Genomic DNA, 18443 nt, shown 5'->3' with positions numbered 1-18443 from the left:
GATAGTGACTTGTCTTGTGGAATGGATGGCTGGGGTTTCGTTTCCAGTAGAGTCAAGAATTTTTCTCTTTGTCATACCTAGAACAATGCAGATCAACCTGCAAGCTAGTAATTTTAATATGAATGGAGACTGCACTTTTAGTTGGACCTGGTATCCAGTAACAAAAATGCTCAAGCAATCCAGTCAAAACACCAGTAGAAAGCAGGGCCACACAGCACGAGCTCTTGACTCTGCCCACCAGCTGTGATTGGCTAGGGTCCAGCCATGAGCATTGGCTGGGCAGGTATATATGGAATACAACCGCAGCATCCAGTCACATCAGAACTGATGGGACAGAGGTGGTCCCTGTAACATCGGTTTCGTCTTATAACCATTTGACGTGGCTGATTGACCGAGAAGATTTTATTGAGTTACGTCGCTGCGAAAGCTTAAAATCATATAGATATTTTCTGTTCTATAATGGAAGATAATTTAGTAATTTTTGTGAATTCTTATTTTTACATTTGATGAACATCAGTTTTATTGTTGAACAGGTTTGGGAACCTCTACCTCTAAAGAGGCAAAAGAATATTTTTCTGATATGGTGAGACATCGAATTAAGTTTAAGTACAGTGGCCCACAAGATGATCATTGCATCAACATGGTATGTAATTTGAAAATGACTGTATGTGCAGTATATAATATTTTCTTAAAATATTTAATTCTTTATTGATTGAGTGCCTTGGAATTTGTCTTGTGCATGCAAGATTTATTTTGTTTTGTTTTCTCCTTAAGGCCTTCAGTAAGAAATGTGCAGAACAACGTAAAGAATGGTTGACAAGTTGGATGGAAGACACAAAGCGTAGACGAGAACTAGGTCTTGCAGAACAGTACTTGTATGAAAAGGATACAAAATCAGTTAACTATGCAGACTTTGTTAACAAAGAGTTGGTACTCTTCAGCAATTGTGACAATGAACGTTCCATACCCAGTATGGTAGATGGTCTGAAACCAGGGCAAAGAAAGGTACAGTATATATTTTTTTTTTAATGTTGAGTATTTATGTGTTCTGTGTCTTTTGGTGTAGTGGATAGTTGTCTCTTCTTAGCCTCATTTCCTTTCTTAAAGGAAAGAAATCACCATGTTCTCTATGTGCAATTAATAACTTTGCAGGTGCTGTTCACTTGTTTAAAGCGTAATGACAAACGTGAAATCAAGGTGGCTCAGTTGGCAGGCTCTGTTGCTGAACATTCATCATATCATCATGGTGAACAGTCACTCATGTCCACAATTGTCAACTTGGCTCAGAATTTTGTTGGTAGCAACAACATCAACCTCCTGCAGCCTATTGGTCAGTTTGGTACCAGACTTGCTGGTGGCAAGGATTCGGCCAGCCCTAGATACATATTCACTTTACTCAGGTAAGGAGTGTGCCCATTTAGTTTTCTATTCTTTCTGTTTGATGAAGTCTCCAGCCTCTTCTGTCTTCCCACAGTCTTTGCTTTTTGCTTTCTTTCCAGCTGTTCTTCAGCTTCTTGATATCTTTTAGTATCTGGCTGAACCATCTTGTTCTGGGTTGTCCCATGGGTCTCTTTTCTTTAAATTTCAATTTACAGCCCCTCTTTGTATCCTTGTTCTGTCTTTTCTCGTTATATGCCAGAAATCATTGTTATTCTATTAAATTTTTGGATTCCAGTTTTATCCCAAAATCTAATCCCAGCACTCACACCACTTGACATCAAGTATTCAAATTGGGAGTGGTAAATACCCTACCCATGGAAAGATGTTAAAATAAAGAAATGGCTGTCATTCATGCGTTTATGATATGATTGATCAGCTTATTTTTTTTACACATTTGTGTCCATATTTCTGTTTGTGAGAATCTGGATTAAATGTTATGTTAAGAAAGAGTTCTCGTTAAATGTTATTAGTAAATATAAACTTGGTCCGAATTGTATGATACAGACTTACTTTATATGAAGCCTAAATAAATATATAGGGATGTGAGTGTTAATATTTTGAATAATATGCAATGTTTAGTTTTGTCATGCATCTGGTTATTTTTTAATAATTTCCTGAAACATTAAACTGGTCTTATTTAATATGCTTGCAGATAAAATGTTTTGTGTGTGCTGTTTGGCAACTTTGTGTTTCTTACCTTGCAGTCCTCTTACAAGATTTATATTCCATCCACATGATGATCCACTGTTGAAGCATCAGTATGATGACAATCAGAAGATAGAACCTGTCTGGTACATCCCCATCATCCCAATGATTTTGGTGAATGGTGCTGATGGCATTGGTACAGGGTGGATGACCAAGATTCCCAACTACAATCCACGAGAGATTGTTGAAAATCTGACGAGGATGCTAGACGATGAAAAACCCAAACCAATGGTAATAATGGACTCTGTTACTTTTACAAACACTTAAGGTTGAAGTTATATTGGTAATTGCGTTGGGTGTTTAGAATGGCTAGACAAGAACCAGTGTTTTCAACATGGTATGGCCATTGGGGGTTGGTCGCAAGACTAACAACCTTGCACCATAACAAGGAAGATGTTTCGAAACCTCAATCAAAGCCTCGGACAGACAGACCTAACAGAGGACCGAATGGAAGAGGATAATTGAGGAGGCCATGGACCGAATACGGACCGGAGAGCCATAGAAGAAGAAGAAGAAGAAGTAGTTTAGAATGGCCAGGTGCAACTGTTATCTGATTGAGGATACATGGAGATGTGATTGAATAAGGACCTTTTATTGTAAACAGCAGCACATTATTACTTACTTGTAAGATTATGAATGAAAACTTTGTTTCTAGGTGCCATGGTATAAGAATTTCACTGGTGTGGTGGAACCTCTTGTTGACAAGAAGTACATTATCTATGGAGAAATTTCTATAATCAATGAAAGTAAACTGGAGATAACAGAGTTACCTATTGGTTCGTGGACACAGACCTACAAAGAATCTGTGCTGGAACCCATGCTGCATGGAGCAAATGAAAAGACTCCACCTTCCATAACGTATGTTGGGATACAGTTCTATTTTTTCAGAATGTTGCCTGACAAACTAGATAAAGAAATATTTAAGCTTTGAAAGTAGGTTTATATGCATTATGTTTGTGTGTTGTTCTTTCAGTGATTACAAAGAGTATAACACTGATACAACAGTGAAATTTGTTGTAACGATGAGTGCTGAGAAACTGAGGGTAGCTGAATCTGAGGGTCTGCATAAATTTTTCAAGCTTCAAACAACAGTGTCATTGTCATCTATGGTAAATATTATTACTTTTAAAGCAGATACAGGTTTTGCATTGACATTTGTCTCTGTAAGTGAATACCAGTACTGTACTTTATTGTAGCCTGTACATTTGAATTTACTGGAAATCTTGTAATAACAAAATGCACTACTGCACAGCACTAAAATGTAAGTGTAAAAATTGTAGAGTTTTTACCTGTAGATGGTTACTACAATTAATTTGTATGACTTCTTTAATTGTGGATTTTTACAGAACTCTTGATTGTTGGTCTTTTATATAAATGGATACTGGGAACGACCCATTCTTCAAGTGCCTGAGCACTGCGGGTCCCAACTTTTCATTGGCTTGATTTATAGACATTCGGTAGGACTCCTTGGACGAGGGATCAGCCTGTCGCAAGGCCTCTACCTGTACACAGGAAAGCCCAACACAGAAAAATGCGGAGGGGGATTCAAACCCACGGTCCCAGCGACCAAGCGGCACAAAGCCCACGCCTCAGACCGCGCGGCCACTGCGGACCCCTCCTTTTATATAACATTATATATATGTATAATTACAAAGTTATTCTGATTCTTTGCAATGAAAGAAAGAAAGAAAGAAAATGTGATGCAGAAGTGAATACGTGATCCATGGGATGTAATAGACATGTATACAGTGAGTTGATTACATGTGTATCTGTTAAATGTACATTGATCATTGTTCTTTGCAGTGCGTTTTTGATGATAACTGCTGTATGAGGAAATTTGAATCTGTTGAGCCAATCCTTAAAGAATTCTTCAAATTGCGTCTTGCCTATTATGGAAAAAGGAAAGACTATCTCGAAGGAATGCTGCAGGCGGAATCACGAAAACTCACCAATCAAGCAAGGTAAATGAAGTATTTTAATTTTAAAATCTTTATAGACCAAGGACCTCATGCACAATTTGGGTATGTATGTTGTGTGGTCCGTTTGTCCACAAGAAATAGGTTGTTACATCCTCCTGTGTTACCCAAGAATCAGTTTCAATTTGGTACTGTGTGTCTGAAACAATGTTTGAATATGGAAAGTGAATGAACCTTTAAATGCTGTGTTTGGAAATCCAGGTTTATTATTGAGAAGTGTGATGGCGTACTTATTGTTGAGAACAAGAAGAAGAAAGTGATGATAGAAGAGCTGAAGAGAATGGGTTATGATTCGGATCCAGTGAAAGCATGGAAAATAAGACAGAATAAAGATGAAGCTCTAGTAAGTACTCACCAGTTACTGTATTGTCTTCTAGATAGAATGGCTGAAGGGTTAAAAAATATTAATATTGTTTTTATCACATTGATCACTGGATGTGGTGAATGATTTTCATAGGCAAACAAACTTTTAAGAAAGAACTACTTGAAAGTACATACTCTCTCCACAAGTCTTTAATGAACTGCTCTGAAGTAATGATACTGCTTGTTTCTTACGTCACACATCTGTATAATGCTCGTAACTGTGTATAATGAATTGTTTTATTCTGATGCATTTAATGAATTCTGTAGACAGTATAAATAGTGGCAGGTGTCACTTTAACCAATCTAACTGACATGTGAAAGTTAGTGCACTGCATGAAACAAACTGTGAAATAATTTTACCTATCATTAAATTCAGGTTCTAAAAGATTGTGACACATCACATGTTTCTCCTTCCCACCGTAGTGGTATGTGGTGATAGGTTTGTAATAACCCGATAGATGGTGTTAACAGCAACTGGACAGAATGAATTTTATGATAGAGACAGAAATGTTTTATATTTTGGATCTCAGGCTCCTCTCGTAACTCCAATATAAATAAAGGTTGAACTGCTATCATACGGTGTAACTGAAGTATGTATTTCTGAAAGAATATAAGTCCTTCCTTGGTAAAAGTACTCACTTTTGTTTTAGTGTGACGTACAAGTCCTGTAGACTGCTTAATTGCCAAACCTGATTTGTATGGCTGTGTGGCAGTTATGTGTTAATGAATGGTCATTATTATTAGTGTTCTTGGGTTTTCATGTAATTTTTGAGAACACAATTATGGCATCTATCTAATTTTGTTTCTTCTTGATTTAAGAAATTACTTTCTTTGTTTTATCTTGCTCAAGGAAATTGGAGTGGTAAGTGTCATTCAAGAAATTTTTGCAAAAGCAAAGACTTATGTTGAGGTTTTCAAGTTAGTAAACAAAACAGTACTTTATGCAAGAGTTAAGTAAGTCCCTGTGACATGTGGCCTGGGAAGTCATGCTGCAATACTAACAGACCAAAGAGCATCGTGCTTGTTCTCATTTGATGTAAACTTTACTGATAATACTTTAAAACATTGGAAATTATAAAATAGTCAGTAATAATAAAACAAATAAATGAATAAAGATACTATGGACAGCAGAGCGATGGAATGCAACAAAGACGTGTGATAAATATCTTTGTACTGAAGACCAAAAAGCTGGCATAAACATTTTTTATGTTAGCTACATTGCCAGTTTATTTTCTCATGAATTTGATATTTTTTTGTTTTATTTTATTTATTAATTACAATTTGTGTAGTCTGTATATAAATTATTCCTTACATTTTAAGAATATGGTAATTATGATCAGAAATTCTAATGCATGCTATTTCATTATTGTTATTTTACCATGATGTTTAGACAGAGCAGATGGAAAATGAAGATGCAGAAAGTTCACAACAAGAAGAAGACACTGATCTAGCAGGACAGTATGACTACCTCCTTGGGATGACGATGTGGTCATTGACAAAAGAGAAGAAGGATGAATTGTTAAAGAAACGTGATGAGAAACTTGTTGAACTTAAGACATTGCAAGCCAAAACTCCTTCATCGTTGTGGAAGGAAGATCTGGAAGAATTCAATAAAGAGGTTGGTTCTAAGAAAGTAGTGCATTTCTTAAAGGAACTTGCATCTGCATTTGGTAGTCTGTCCTGTCACTATTACTTGACCATTGATGTCCATAAACATTTTTATTATGGAAATAAATTTATTGATGTTGGATAAATATCTTTGAGGGCAATTAAATAATAGTGACAGTTTATAGACAAATTTAATGCAAAATTACTCTGTATATGTAAAGTGTATTGCTTTTTAGCATAGTCTCTCTGCTTTTCTGAACACCTGTTCCAAGGATAATAGTTTTTTTATATCTGTGAATTATTTTTCGGTTGCTGTCGTAACTGTGTGCCAGTCACTGGCTGCATGGCCTGAGGCATGGGCCTTGTTATAATATGTATATTTCAAGTTACTACTTACCGTTTGTTATATAAAAATTCCCAGTTGTAGAGAATTATTTTAATAGATTGGTGTTATTTTTTATTATGGAAGTGTCAGTTTTAAAATTTTCCACTTGTTTTCAGTAATAAACAGAGTTTTGTTTTAAACCATATTAAAAATTTTAACAACTTACAGCTTGATAAAGTTGAGGCAAAGGAGAAAGAAGATGCTTTAGTGGGAAGCTCTGGAAAGGCAATGAAACTAAATAAAAAGTTTGGTGGACCAAAGAAAAGGGAAATGTTGAATGCGGCAGAAACAAAACCATCTCCGCAAGGGCAGCGCGTTGTCCCTAAAATAGATCTGAAACTTAAGGAGAAATTGGAAAAAGAATCATTGTCAAAAGAAAACAAAGGAAAAAGGGTAAGTAACATGTGCAATTCTAACATCTTGGTATACATACTTTTTACAGGACAGGAAAATTTCTTATTTCTATTTTAAGAAGCATGTTGAAATTTAGAGGGGAATGATTTCTTTCATCTTAATCCATCACCCTCTCTTCCTACCTTTATTTTATTTGTACCTTTATCTTCTTCCTTCCTCTTTTTCTATGGTACTTTCATTTGTCTATTCTATCCTCTCCTCTTTTTCCCTTTCGTTTATCTCCTTTCATATTTGATTTTTTGTCCCTTCTGCATCTCAATCTCCTTAGTCTACCTCACCCTTTCTTGTGTCCCATTTCCCACAACCGTTTTAGATGCCACTGTTTACATTTTAAAACAAAAAGATCCTTCATCTCTGTTGGTCATGCATTGCATCTTATATGTGATTTAATTGGCTGTGTATCATGCTGACATTCGGCTTAACCAGTAACCTTGGACCAGTGTTCTGTTTATTTACTTGCCTCGTCCCCCCCTCCCCCATAAAGATTTTGGCCAAAAATAAATTCAGTGGGTATGAAGAAATGCAATTTTAATAATGTAGCTTGTTCTTCCAATGCCTCTTTTATTATCATTAACTCCTCACCGCCGAGTGGAGTACTACGAGGGTGAGTCAAATGAAAACCGTAAAACTGAGATAAAAATTCGAAATATCGCGCCATTGTCCTATAAGTTGGCAGACATGTTACCAATGCTATAAAGAGTATCCTATAGGTGGTAGTATAATGCAGACAAACATATCGCCATCACAGTGCCAATTTGAAAATGGCTGCTCCACTAGTTACGTGCACGAAAGAAGAACAACGTTCTGTAATTCGTTTTTTGATCAGTGAAGAATCTTGAAGAATCATCTTCGACCTGCAGTTAGATCAAAGCGACGTGGACTTTTGACTAGAGGTGTTCTTGACATGACAATGCTCGGCCCCATACTGCCCGTGCAACAGTTGCAACAATCCAAGACTTGCACTTTGAGTGTCTTCCACATCCGCCATACTCACTAGACCTAGCCCCAAGTGATTACCACATGTTTGGGCCACTCAAAGAGGCGATGGGAGGAAAGAAGTTCCGTTCTGATGAAGAGGTAAGGCAGACAACCACAAGAATTTTTTTCTAGAGGAATCCATTCACTTCGTAAACGCTGGAGGGCCTGTATTGAACGAAATGTAGACTATGTAGAAAAATGATATAGTTGTGTACCGCTTTCACTCAATAAATTAAATTAAAAAAAAAATTACGCTTTTCATTTGACTCACCCTCGTATTACGTTCGGCATTTAAATTCTCCAGTTTGCGGCCGGGCGTAATATTACGTCCGGCTTTAAGCCTAATTTCTTCCGCTCATAACTTTGTAACGAATAATGCCAGCGCAATGAGGTTTGTAGTACTCTGTTGTGGAAAGTTTTCTGTGTGTGAAGATCCGGCAACCCTGTTGAATATCCCTTCAGCGACTACCTGGGAGTCTAAAAATAAACGACTGGCCTCAGAGTTGCAATGGAGAACCCTTCAAGCAGTCGTGTGTTATTTGATGCTGAACAAAGGGCACTTCTAGACGAATTATTGGAAGTGAGAATTATAGTAGCTCGGACACTGAGAGTGTAGACTTTGACTATACACAGTTGGTGACACCGGGAACGTTAGCGATTAGTGATAATGAGAGTGACAATGGTGGTGGCGAAAGCCAGGAAGAAATTGTAGAAGCAAATTCAGGTATTGTTTCCGGCAAGTATATGTGGGAAAATATAGAATCATTTACTGCTTCAAGAGAAGCATTTTGTAATGTATATGGTCCTCGGTTCGACACGGCTAGATTAGATGTCGTGAGTTCATTCGAAAACATTTTCGATACAGCTCTTGTGCAGCTCATTGTAGATGAAACCAACAGATATGCTAAGCAAGAAATTTCTAAAAGTGCCCATCCTCTCACATTTCGATCTAGGATTAGGAAGTGGCAAGATGTCAGTAGACGAAATTTACGTGGTTTTGGCTCTATTTATGTTGATGGACATTGTTCAAAAGCCTACAATCAGATCTTATTATGCAAAGAACCGGCTGCTGTACACTCCGTTCTCAACTTCTGATCCACTTGCTCCCATTGGTCACACACAGAGTGCTCATCTTATAAGGTAAGATTACAAAACCATCTTTTAAGAGGATTTCAGTGAAAAATTCATAATTATATCTCATATAGTTCAAAAGTTATGGAAAAAAAAAAAAGTATTTTACAGCAAAATTTAAATGGACATTTAAAAAAAACTACCGCCATCACAGCACAACAGCGGTATATGCTGGGTATTTAAACTTTCTGCGTCAACAGGTTAATGTGCTCATATTGTCCTCCTATTTTGAAGGTAAAGAAAGAAAAGTTGCTCAGTGAAGAAAAGGATGAGTTTGATATGATGGAAGGAAACCAGAAAACTTTAGCAGATCGTTTAGGCACATCACCTGAAGATATAGAAAAGAAATTGAATGAAAAACGAAAAGGTATGTATGTTACACTTTGGTTAATTAAAAACTTATTCTTTCTTCTTTTACTGATTTAATGCTCATTAGCTATAAGATTTGATGTACTAATGTTGAAGCTAGGCTCTTAAATACACCAAAATTTCAGAATACCTTTCAGTTACAGTCAGCCGCTATTTAAGAACATGTTCAACGTTTTGTGTGTTCAGTTTTGCTAGTCACACATTGAATGTCTACACTGCTGTGATTTGCTACACCATTTGTTCATTTGCTGGCAGCCAGCCAAAGCTGTTCCATTGGCAAATGCAGCCTTTGTCACAACATTACATACGAGTATCTGATTTATGACTTTGGAGTTGGTTTCTCTCCAAATTTATTTGGACTGGACCTGAACTGTAGTCTGTGAAACCAAAGAATATTATCAGGTATTATTTGTCGCATTGTCATTTTACATTTGTGGGTGTCACAGTGCTGCAAAAGTGAGGATGTGAACCACTGTATATGGCATTAAGCTTGATGTGTTTTTGTACTTGTCTCAAGTTATTTCATTGTTGTGGCTATTTTGGTTTGTAAATATAACTAACTAGATGGCTTACCGAACCCAAAGGTTCATCACCGAATTAACCAAAGCCCACCACCGGACCCTGTCCTGGGCCAACGAAATGCAGTCTCCTTCAACTCCTATCTCCCATAAATTCCGCCTGACATTATCCTCCCATCTACGTCTAGGTCTCAGCAGCGGTCTCTTCCCCTCAGGCTTCCCGACCAATACCCGGTGCACACCTCTTGTCCCATCCATGCGCGCTACATGCCCTGCCCATCTCATTCTTCTCGACTTAATCACCCTGATAATACTGGGGGAGGAGTACAGATTTTTAAGCTCATCATTATGCAGTTTTCTCTGTGTCCCATCGTCTTCTCTCGTGTAAATATAGCAATTGTAATTTATCATCTTCATTCTGAGACACTGAGTTGTTCTGGGTCAGAAAGTGGACATGAAAATTATGTATTTCAACCATTTCTGGATATTGCAAGAACCTGTAGGTTTGGCCTTATGTTAGTATTTTCTTAACCTCTCCATATGTAGCCCTGTAGGAAGGAATAGTATGATATATGATACATAGAATGTGTTTAATTTTCATGTTGTCATCTTTTCTTTGTGTTCGCTCATATGCTGGCACAAATGAACTTGCGTAATTCAGCAACAAATTGCTTAATGTTTGTTTGTATTTTTCCCAATATTGGTGGTCTATGTTTGTGTTCATTACAGAGATAAAACAAAGGAAGCCTAGGAAAGAGTCATCTTGTTCACCTAAGAAAAAGGGTAAAGGAAAGAGTCCATGGGAAACTGACTCAGAAGAGGAAGAAGAAGAAGCGCCGAGTTCTGATGATAATACACCCCGACCATCACAAAGGACAACAGGTCGGAGAACTGCAGGTGGGGCTGTGTAAATGTTGCAGTCATCCCAAATATACCTCATGCATTAAATGCAAAGGGTGCTATTTCTCTAAAAGAAAATAATGCACATTACTTCTGTTGCATGATACATAGCTGCCAACCTTAAGTTTAAATATGACAGTGAAGAGGATGACGATGACAATGACAACTTTGAGCTCCATGACAACAGTATGGAGAATGGAGATCATGTGCCTGTCCATGATGCAGCTTTGGATAATGTGTAAGCAGAGCTAAGAAACATGTAACAGAAATATAATTTACTATAGCATTTTTTGTTTGAAATTAAATAGTAATATGCTTTTCTTTTACAGTAAATCTAAGACAATTGACATAAGTGACACTGATAGTGAATTTGAGAGCAGAAGTAATCATAAAAAACGACCTTTGACAGATTCAGATGATGATTTTACTAGTAGGCGAAAACCTGCTCAAGCCCGTAAGTATAAGATTTAATGTTAATAAAATTATGAAAGTGCTTGTTTATTTTTTGAGACATACCTTATAGTCATATTCTGATAGAAATTTGTAACATTTTGACTTAAAATTACATCACACCGTTGTAGCCTTAGAATAGTTCAATAAGATTTATTTGCTTATTTAACAGTATTATTGTGCTTCACACATTCAGTTCAAAATCATTCTCATTATTAATATTTATGTAAAATTTCAGCGAGAGAAGTATCGTCAGATGCAATGTTTGATTCACTTATAAGTGGAAATGGTAGTGGAAAAGGATTAGTTAAAACAGATGCAGCTGTCTTGTCTTCAGATGAGGATGTTCCTCCATCACCTCAGAAGAAGCAGGGTAATTATATTTCATGCAATAATATGGATTTTCCATCAATGCAAGTGTGCCTGAAACCTTCCCTGTGCCAGTCTTATGTTCATTTAATTTTAATTTAGTCTGTTTATATTTCATAGTAATGTGTCTTGTGGCTTTGTGCGGTTGACTTTTTTATATTATTGCAGAAGCCCCCAAAAAGAAGACTCTCTTTAAGTCAAATATACATGAAAACAAGCCTAAGAGGGCCCCTAAAAAGGCAGCACCAAAGAAGAGAAATGTCTCTGATTCTGATGAAGATATGTTTGCAGTACCTGCAAAAAAGGTTTGTTGAGTTTTCTGACAATTGTGGGTTATTGAAGCACTATTTTGGAAAGTCAGAAAGTAAACAATTTTAGTTTTATTTCAAAAGATATGTTGGCATTACTGCAAACAGTGGCATATATTTTATACAGTAGACACCCACTTATATGGTAGGGTGGTTAATTGAAACCACAAAACTTCTTCTTATACATAACATATAATATTGTGTATATGAATAATTATTTTGTCATGTTGGGGAATGTAGGGAAATGTTACTATGCAGAATGAACAAAATAAAATAATTATAGATTGAATGTACAAACAGTATACATTATGACACTGCCGAAGTAAGTGATATTGCTAGATGATGAGTTTTAAAAAACACCACAATTGTGTTTTATACAAGAACTTTTATATGTTATTGCAAAAAAGATTTTCCAATAAGCCATGGTGCTCATAAAATATCCAGATATATTGTTGTGGCATGTTTGTGAGTAGTAATGTATGCACCAAGTGAAACTGCCATTAATGTATTGTTTAGTGGAAAAAACAGTAGGTTGTTCAGTTTCCAGTGGAAGCTCTTCGGTGACCTTTACATCGAATATGGAGCTCCAGAATTATGGTCAGTTGATTTTTATTCTTGTAATTTTACCAAATTTGTATTTAATATGAAGACAGATCTCTGGTGTCATGGTATATGTCAATATGTAAAAATTGCCTCGTGTAATGGCTTCTTACTTTACTTGTTACAGAAATCAAGAAAGAAAGCATCCTCTGATGAAGATGATGACGATGATGATGACGATGATGGTTATGTTCCACCACCGAGAGCTTCTGTTGGTGGACGAGCTCGTAAACCAGTAAAGTACAATTTTGGTGATGATGATGAGGATGGTGATGACGATGATTAGAAGATTCGTACCTAAGCAGCGTATTTGCAGCACAGGTTATTTCTAAGGACTTAATTTTTTAGCTTCTTTGCAAGTTCATGAGCTAGCAAAGGCTAATGAATGAACAATTTTAGTTTTATGTGTTGTGAATTTGAACTTATGTATGCAGCCAGAAGATTTGTGTTCTGTGATTTTTAAATTAACATGCTACAGCAGTCCCTAATGCTTCTCCTTTTATTACACTAACAATAGTTTTGGTTACAGGGAGGAAAATATAGATCATTACATTTTATTATATTGTATTTGTAGTTCAGTTTGGTGACAAAAAGTTTTCATTAATTTTTATCTACATATTTTTAAATGTTCGCTTGTCTTATTGGAATAAAAGAGAAATTAGAGTAAGAATTATGTAAATACTGTAATACTGTATCATTAAGTCATGGCTGTTGTGGGATCTGTGTGTTTTTATCACTAGTAATGTGTAGTGTTAGCATTCCATTTGGTATATTATCTTTTACAGTCAGTACACTGGCTATTCCTATTTTTAATGTTAAAATGCTGATTTAATTTCAAATGACTCTACTCTTTTATATTCCAAGTAGTGATGGGCTGGTAGCATACCAAATATAAATATCTTTGGACGTGTTATTAATTCTGTAAAGTGGTTATGTTGGACTATTGTATCACATACTACTAATTGAAAACATGGATATATTTTCACATGAATGTAAGAGACTACAGAGATAATTGCATTCTTTTTAAAGTGATGGACTATGTGTGTGTGTGTGTGTGTGTGTGCGTACACTAACATTACTACAAAGGAGGTAAGATGACTTGAGTGAGAGTGTTCGTTCTTGAACATATTTAGTTTTAAACTTTAGCATAACATTATGACTGGAATTTTTTAAAATAGTTTTGTACATACTTTGGAATTCAGAATTGTTCAGTTGCTCGTATTGGTACAAGCTATTAAATTTTGTGTGTAAACTCTTCATGCTTTTGAGGGTTTTTTTTTTTGCAGTGTCTTAATGCGTTGATCAGTTTTTGCATATGTCAAAGTAGATACTGTTAAGCATTTGGACTAACATTTAATTAAGTCATTAACTTAATTTTGATTACAAAAACTGCTGGTATCAGCATTCAGAAGCTTCCTGTCGAGTGTGCATCAGGGTCTCAGTCCTTAGTGTAAGGTAGCTGGAGTGTTGTATTCCTTTATATCCTTTAATTAACAATCTTGTTTTATGGTGCAACTTTTCGGTCACCCTGTACCACGTTCTTAAATTACTTTGAAGCAGTAGGATTTAAGGTTTTCATGGCAGTAAGTCTGAAGATATGCTGTTTTCTGGGTTATTGCACTGTGTAGTCTGGTAGTTTACAAACGTTTCAGAGGTCCTTGCCTCCATCATCAGGGTGATGATGGAGGCAAGGAATATGGTGTTAAGAAATCAGTCTTATTGTAACTTACTTAAACATAATCTTGTTTCCCCACATGATTGCAGAAAATAATAATTGAGATAGGAATCAAAGCAGAATAGTAATACATCTTATAAGGGTCTATTAGTGGCCAGTTCCAGAGACATAGTCTCATCTGTCATAACAGTAGCATTAAGTTCTGACACGTCATTATTCTACAGTTATGTTTATGTTGCATCAGCTCATCACTAACTTCCTTGTAACCTAATTATTATGCAGGTTCATGAAAAGGCATACTGAATGAAACTCATCTTACTTTCATAGGGCAGCAACAATATTGAAACTGCTTTTTACTTCATTCAGTTTGTAGTATCATCTGTGGAAAGTTTAGTACTCCACAGTCCTGTTTATTGGGACATGTTAGGATAATAATATTAGATTTAATTTGTCTTATTTTATTTCTTGTTTCATAGTTGATTTCCAACCAGCTATCTCACACCCAGGTTCTTTCCCCTTAGCTGTTGAAGTAAAAATAATTGTGCATGTCCATGAACAGTTGCCAGGATGCTAAACAACATTTAAATTTGTATTATTTCTGCAGTATATGATTGCATATGATTTTTGCACATACTGAGATGTTTCTGAAACATTTTGCATTGTAATATATTACAAGCCTTTAACACACTATTTCTTCAAAACATGCCAGATCTGCTAGAAGAGGTTCATAATGGCTCTAAAGTACCTTATTTACTTGTGTAATTGTCCTCTCTTGGTTTTTTATATTGAAATAAGAATGGGACAGAAAAGGAAGGTGTTCATTTAAGAATCAGGATTACTTTAAAATATCTACTTTTTTAATTTTAATATTCCTTTCAGCCATTAAGAAAGGGACAGAGGTAGATAATGCATAAAGAAGGATGCAGTAATATCAGTTAATAAGAACGTGTAACAATTATGATGAGCTTTTTGGATGGTATTTGAGTAGTTTAAAAGTTATGTTTTGAAATGTAGGTGACAACCTGTTCCATCAGGGTCTGTCAGATGGTAAGGGGAAAGCAGAAGGCAGATTGCAATATAAACATAATTACATCAATGATATGGGTGACTGCAGTACCATAAATCTTTGAATGCCAAGTTGTGCAAAGACTTTCTAGCACAGTACTAGGTTCATTTATCAGTTCACAGAGAAGTTGAAGCAGAAGGAATACTGGAACATAGAGTGATAATTATCGTGTTAAAATAAAGGAGAGATGGTATTGGTAGTGAAAAAAAATAATTTTTATTTCCGCACAGATGAACTAGCAGTTACGTGATAGAAGCAATTGCACAAGTAGATATGGGAAGTTGATAAGTTTCTTTCACCATACCTGTGGTCATTTATCGCTCAAGAAACTAACATATGCATGTGTCTGTAATGTTCCTTGTCAATTTCTGTAGTAATATAAACATAAAGCAATTTTTTGCTTACCCTGTGAAATGTGCAGGTTTTGTGTTGCATATGTTAGTAAATGTCTGTTAGCACTGATTTACCCCAGCGTGAGATTAATGTTGGTTGGCATCCTTTACTATATCATCCTTGTAATTTCATTTTGTGTTTAATTTTCATATTATGAGCAAAAGATGATTTGGGTGGTCCAACTTGGTTATCATTTTCTTGGTCACTGATTGTACCATATCTGTGACTTAAAAATGGTCACTAAAATATAAATAAGCACACAAACAACTATTAACACTATAAAGAAGACACTACTGCCATACGCGTTTCAACCTTAACAGGTCATCATCAGTGGCATCACGGAAATCAATTCATTTAATTAAATGGCTCAAACTTGATTTAGAAAATAAATAATGAATAGGACATTTGATGAAAAGTATTTTAAGCGACACTGCACCAACTGTTGTTATTCATAGGAATAGACTCTGCACTTAGCTATTTATCTGGTGGTCCGGTGGCCGTAGCTGGTCTGCGGCAAGCTGTAGTTTCGTCGTCCGTACCTGTGAACTCCAGAACAGTGGGCGAGAGTTCACAGGTATGGACGATGGAACTACAGCTTGTCGCAGACCAACTACGGCCACCGGACCACCGGATAAATAGCTAAGTGCAGAGTCTATTCCTATGAATAACAACAGTTGGTGCAGTGTCGCTTAAAATACTTTTCATCAAATGTCCTATTCATTATTTATTTTCTAAATCAAGTTTGAGCCATTTAATTAAATGAATTGATTTCCCTGATGCCACCTGTTAAGATTGAAACACATATGGCAATAGTGTCTTCTTTATAGAGTTAATAGTTGTTTGTGTGCTTATTTATATGCTAATACGGTACACGGTATGCAAAGTTTTAAGATTAGTCGCTAAAAGAAAACTATATAGGGACTGGAAATTCATAATTCAGTCTAAAACTAGTTTTCCTGGGTTATATTAAAAATTCATCTTGTGGATATGTAATTCACTGTTTTTAAAGTTCAGAAGATTTCAAATCTTATTTCATTATGATGTGTTGGTTAAAATGTGGAGTGTAATGTCTTCTTTTTTGTTGGATCACTCTTTAGGGCATTAGTTGTGTGTTTCCAGTATAAATGGAACACCAGTATTGATGATTTGCTTGTTCCCTGAAGATCGGGTTCAGGAGCATGATTGCCATTGTACGCAGTTTGTGATTTTGGGGAATGAAAGAGTGAACTGCAACAGGCTCATAGTTTTCTATATGAAGTATTTATCCTATAAATTTGTAATTGTGTATTTTTTTCAAAATAACTCTTCTCTAGCAAATTTGTAAACATACCTAAAAAGAAATTGACACAAGACTCATTTTATAGTAAATACTGTTTAGTTTTATTATATTCCCAAATGAGCATTTCCATGAGATTCCCATATTTTATATTGTATGCAGGTAAGTCAGAAATTAAAGGCAATTTTATAAGTTGGAACAAAATAATCTCACACTTATTAGATTTAAAGTGCATTTGGTTAAGCAGTCCATAAAATTCCAGATTTTGTCTGAATGAAATATTTTTGCTTTTGCCTTAAGCAATTCTTACAACACTTCCCATGATTGATGCTCTTTACATATACAATTTTATCAGTGCCGATTCTTCATTTGTCGAGATAAACTGATGAATATTCTCTTTATTCTCAGCATATGTTGTAGTTGATGGCTACTCAAAACAATTATGAACAGCATTCATCTGCCCTTTTGATGTTTTGCCCAACCATAAACTCTGCTGTGTTTCACACAGCTTTTCAGAACTCTTGAACATTCTGTATAACACCTCTAACTATAAATATTGGATCAGAGAACATTATTCTATAAGTGTTCTAAAATTACAAAAGGAATGTAGGTGTGTGATGCATAAGTGATACTCATCAATCATAAGCATTAACCATCTGTTCTTTTTCTTTTTGCATAATTTTGAGTCAATGAAAATAGCAGTAACTGGGAAGTTTTGATTGGTAAGGTTGGTAGATGGTAATTTTTTTTACAATACTTTATAATGTTTTACCCATTGTCTCCATACATGTAGGTTGACAGTTTCTTTGAGCAATAGAATTACAGTGCTAGTTCTGTTAATTGTTATTGTTAATGTCTGCAGTCAGATGCACAGCACTTGATGTGCAGAAAAGAAACATGCATTTTGTATGTCAGTAGTGAAATATGTAGTATATTATAGTGGTTGGGTGAATGTAAACTGTACTTCTGTTTTAAGAGTAAACATTACAGTTTAAATGAAGAACAAAAAGTGGGTTATGTACTGTCAGTCATTATTTAAAGGAATGGTTTCAGACTGCAAAGTTTAAGAACTGTTTCAAAGTAGATGTGTGAATTAAATTTTAACAATCAATTTTAAAAATCTTATCTAAGGAGGAAACTACAGACTTTACTATGATGAAAGTGCTGTAGTACCTAGTATAAGTAAAATGATGATGTCATTTTGCAAGTTTTTTTCTTCTTCCAAATTCATTGGTGAATCTCCATTAAAAAAAATTGTTCTAGGTATCAGAAACAGAAACTATAGAAGACTGAAAAATCTTGCAGAGAAAAGTCACTGAATGCAACAGAGGAAGAGGATAATGAAAGTGAAATCAGTGAATAGGACTCTGAAATTGTAACTTCAGAGCTGCAAATGAAAGTGTATTTCTTTTCTGGGAAGACCACTAGACACCCTCTTGTTATGTCAGAATTTATGACTTGTCCATATGAAAGAAGTAATTAGAATGTGCATTCTGTGCTGATAAAAGAAGGTATGCAA

General features: G+C 35.6%; 1 protein-coding gene across 3 annotated transcripts in view; it reads left to right on the top strand.

Annotated features, from left to right (window-relative positions):
* Top2 (DNA topoisomerase 2) overlaps positions 1-18325 on the top strand; it is a 28779-nt gene extending 10454 nt beyond the window's left edge. For 2 of the 3 annotated variants that reach the window (XM_087353264.1, XM_087353266.1), the window contains exons 11-27: positions 534-643; positions 775-1005; positions 1153-1400; positions 2145-2376; positions 2801-3003; positions 3119-3254; positions 3949-4106; positions 4323-4464; positions 5875-6102; positions 6646-6870; positions 9235-9367; positions 10617-10784; positions 10899-11025; positions 11117-11241; positions 11476-11610; positions 11775-11911; positions 12642-17016. In XM_087353264.1, coding sequence (XP_087209390.1) covers positions 534-643; positions 775-1005; positions 1153-1400; positions 2145-2376; positions 2801-3003; positions 3119-3254; positions 3949-4106; positions 4323-4464; positions 5875-6102; positions 6646-6870; positions 9235-9367; positions 10617-10784; positions 10899-11025; positions 11117-11241; positions 11476-11610; positions 11775-11911; positions 12642-12800 — 2897 coding nt within the window. In that variant the 3' untranslated portion in view covers positions 12801-17016. Of the gene's footprint in view, positions 1-533; positions 644-774; positions 1006-1152; positions 1401-2144; positions 2377-2800; positions 3004-3118; positions 3255-3948; positions 4107-4322; positions 4465-5874; positions 6103-6645; positions 6871-9234; positions 9368-10616; positions 10785-10898; positions 11026-11116; positions 11242-11475; positions 11611-11774; positions 11912-12641; positions 17017-18187 lie in introns of those variants that run through there. The other variant, XM_087353265.1, reaches the window with a different exon arrangement.
* The last annotated feature ends 118 nt before the right edge of the window (positions 18326-18443 follow it).

The sequence above is a fragment of the Zootermopsis nevadensis genome, unplaced genomic scaffold (assembly GCF_977971745.1).
Source record: "Zootermopsis nevadensis isolate Lab colony 2312 unplaced genomic scaffold, Znev_1.0 Znev_ptg000022l, whole genome shotgun sequence".
Lineage (NCBI taxonomy): Eukaryota > Metazoa > Arthropoda > Insecta > Blattodea > Termopsidae > Zootermopsis > Zootermopsis nevadensis.
This window is presented reverse-complemented; position numbering and strand designations above follow the sequence as displayed.